At 44.8% G+C, this 3,631-nt stretch overlaps 1 protein-coding gene across 1 annotated transcript; it reads right to left on the bottom strand.

Annotated features, from left to right (window-relative positions):
* Nucleotides 1-1,045: 1,045 nt before the first annotated feature.
* Nucleotides 1,046-2,359, bottom strand: LOC104961129 (C-C chemokine receptor type 1-like; the record flags this gene model as incomplete). Its single annotated transcript, XM_010789357.1, has 2 exons — nucleotides 1,046-2,013; nucleotides 2,204-2,359. Coding segments are annotated over 2 exons (1,052 nt in total), but the record flags the coding sequence as incomplete, so codon positions are not given.
* Nucleotides 2,360-3,631: the final 1,272 nt, after the last annotated feature.

Consider the following 3,631-nt stretch of genomic DNA (forward strand, 5'->3'; position numbering starts at 1 on the left):
GGTAGAAGCTGGGGTGAAGCTGAGGTGGAAGCTGGGGTGGAAGCTGAGGTGGAAGCTGGAGGTGGAAGCTGGAGTGGAAGCTGAGGTGGAAGCTGGGGTGGAAGCTGGGGTGAAGCTGGGGTGAAGCTGAGGTGGAAGCTGGGGTGAAGCTGGGGTGATGCTGAGGTGGTGGTGGTGGGGCAGCTGGGGTGATGGTGGTGGTGGTGGGACAGCAAGCAGCAGCGACGTAGAGTAGCAGCAGCAAGCAATGCATGGAGAGAGATCTGGAAGGTTAAATAGAGCGACAGATTAAGGAACTGTTTGGTTGGTTGTAGAGTGGCACGGGGCATTATGTATGAATGTCAGCATAAGTGCTCAAGCTTTATTTTTCTAATTTAATGTTGAAAATACGACGTTTTAAGTCAAAAATATGCTAAATAAAGTGCTCGAGGGACTGTGTAGTCCCTCTTAGGTCCAGTTCCTTTGGTAAAGTGTTTCTCTGTGAGGGCATCAACACTGGAACACAATACCAATACAGATAAGGAATAACACCTCCTGTCATACATTTAACCACCATCTGGTTCGTCTGTTTGCATGTTGGTCTGTTCCTATGTGTTGTCTGTTGCTGAGTGTACTCTTTTTTAATTATGTTTGTATGTCTCTAGTCTTGTTGTGGTTATTCTAACATCTTTCCAAAAGGACAGCAGTTGAAAATTAGCCTGCTGGCTAACACTGGCACGTTTACAGCAATGTTGATCAATGTTCCCTGGCCCTTAAATAAACAAACAAACCAATTTGATGTCATGAAGAACATTAGTTTTCCAAAGTGACAGCTTTCCATACAGTATGAATGTATGTCTTTCCTTTGCAGGCTGATCACAGCGAACACTTCATGGGTACAGGCTGTCGAGACTAAGGTTGGGTTGAAAACATATGATAATAAAAAGAATGCCTATCTAAAGCATCTAACACTGAGGGGTTGAACCTAATTATTTCATTGCAATTAAAAAAATAAAACAATTTAAACTTACAAGCAGTTTATTAAAATGTCACACTGCTGGTTACAAACAGTCAGAAATGGACATTTGAAACACATGTTGACTCTTCATGCTCCATGAAACCATCCGCCCTGCACCTTTCACATGATGGAGGTGACTTCAGAGGACCGAGACACTGAGCTCTTCCTGTATGAGCTCTCTGAGAGGTCTCGGCTGGAAGGCAGAAGAACCCCAGGCACACATGCCCTCAGCAGCGGCCGGGCTCGCTTCATGAACTTCTGTCCCACAAAGGCGTAGATGATGGGGTTCAGGCAGCAGTGAGTGTAAGCCAAGGACTCAGTCACCGTTATGGACAGCTCGACACTGGCCTTCACGCTGCATTCCTTTGGCAAGAACCCTTTAGACATTAGAAACTCCAGGAACAGGGAAAGGTTATACGGGGCCCAGAATAAGAAGAAGGCGATCACGATGGAGAGGATCAGCTTGACCGCACGGTGCTTTTTAGCACTCCTCATGTTCACCAGGATGGGGAGGATCCTCGAGTAGCAAACGATCATCACCAGCAGAGGGATCACCAGACCCAACACGTGCATCGAGAAGGTCTTATAGAGCCTCCAGTCGTCGCTTTCTGGTTCGTGACAAGCCACCCTATCGGACTCGTGTGTCACCTTGGTGAAGATGACGTGCGGCAGAGAGATGCAGAGGCTCAGCGTCCAGAGGGACACGGTCAGGGCGACGCCTGTCCTCACGGTGCGATACCGTGCCACCTTGTGAGCGTGCACGATGACCATGTAGCGGTCAAGCGTCATGACCACCATGAAGAAGATGCTGCTGAAGAACCCAGCGCTGTGGGAGCCGGAGGCCAGGCGGCACAGAAAGTCTCCGAAAGTCCATTGAGCGAGTCTGGCGTAGTGAGAGTAGAAAGGCAGCGTGAGGACGAAGAGCAGGTCGGAGAGGGCCAGGTTCAAAAGGCAGATGTCTGTCAAGTTGAGCTGGTCGCGATGCTTCAGCAGGACACACACCACGAGGCCATTGCCTTGAGAGAGGGGGGGGAAAGATCACCATGCATCCTTTGGAGAGTAATGGCCTTGTTCCATTTCTCTTTCAAAGGGGCTTCATAAGCACCACAGTACAACGTGTGTGTGTGTGTGTGTGTGTGTGTGTGTGTGTGTGTGTGTGTGTGTGGCATATTTCTCTCTCTCTCTCACACACTCACAGTCTCTTACCTAAGAAGCCTAGGACGAACGCAAAGCTATAGAGAGTGGGCAGAAACACTTTGCTGAAATCCACCCAATCAGCATTGTTGCAAGGAGTGGAGTCTTCCCCAGCTCCAGCGTAATATTCTGCATAGTCATACGGGCCGGTTGAATTTCTGGGATAATCTGCAAACAAAGAAATTCAACATTTAAGACTTATTCTTATGTAATCCCTGCCCATTGAGATACACCTTAGTTACAGAACATCTGTGTTCAGTTAAACAATGAAAGCTGTTCACCTGTGAATATTCATAAAGCATGAATGTATCACAATGCTGCGAACACCACTTCAGGGTAACTCCATCGTGTTGGGTCGATGAGTGTATACATCTAGAAGGCGGTTGTTCATGGTTGGTCTGCCCTCTGCTGGCCTTCACAGGTAGTTCACTCCCTTTTACAAACCCTTGGTGTCCATTCCACATCAGAACCACCAGTTGTTAAAAAGCCTACTGTATGTCATTCTGTGTTTTCCCTTTTCCCTGGTAGTCCGGCGTGTGTTTAGTATGTGAAGCCTCATTGTGTCATTTCCTGTCTCTCTCTTCTCGTGTTGAGTCAACTGGCTTCATACGACCATAGATCTTAGATGTTCCACAGATACAACTCTTTCAGATGTGTTTCAGATGAAATCGTAACCTTATGAAGTTACTTCAGGTTTACATAATGATGTGTTCTTTCCTTAGCTGATGCTATGTCTATACCTAGCTTTAAACATTTGAAGCCTGTTAGCTCAATCTGAATAATTTTAAAGATCGTCACCTTCCTAAACTAATGGCCTAAGTCATATTTTGGAGAAAATGTTTTTTTGCCTAAATCATCTCTTCTTGATGCTGGCCACCTCTGGTCAAATTGCCTACATCCTTATTGAAAGGTTAGTGCTGTTCCTACCCTGATAGTATAATGGCCTATGTCAAGAGTGTGACTTAGGCCATATATTTAACATTTTACAAGCTTTACAAAAGGCTGCTTCAAGAAAAAGAAAAACTAACAGATAAATTAAGTTATTTTCATGGTTCAGGGCTTATCCCCTGTTGGTAAGTGATGTTATACTATATTATACTATAGGCTAGGCTATAAATGTTGTGTAGTTATTTAGTCTTTTACTTTCACAATGTATGGTTACTGTAGCTACCGAAGCTACTGTAGGTACTATAGTTACTGCAGCTAATGTAGCTACTGTAGCTCCATGAAGCATGCACACATTTCCCTCTGGGACAAAAAAGACTAATCCAAAAACTAATCTAACCTTTCAGAACTAACGGTTACAATTACTGCATAATTATGAATTAGGAAAAGTACATTTCAATTGTTAATATTGTCTCCTTTTTCCACATTACATTTCCATCTTATTAGGAAAGATTAAATGTTTTTTAATTGAATTTGGCCAATGAAGCTGGGGTG

The sequence above is a fragment of the Notothenia coriiceps genome, unplaced genomic scaffold (assembly GCF_000735185.1).
Source record: "Notothenia coriiceps isolate Sejong01 unplaced genomic scaffold, NC01 NC01_scaffold00001459, whole genome shotgun sequence".
NCBI classification, from domain to species: Eukaryota; Metazoa; Chordata; class Actinopteri; order Perciformes; family Nototheniidae; genus Notothenia; species Notothenia coriiceps.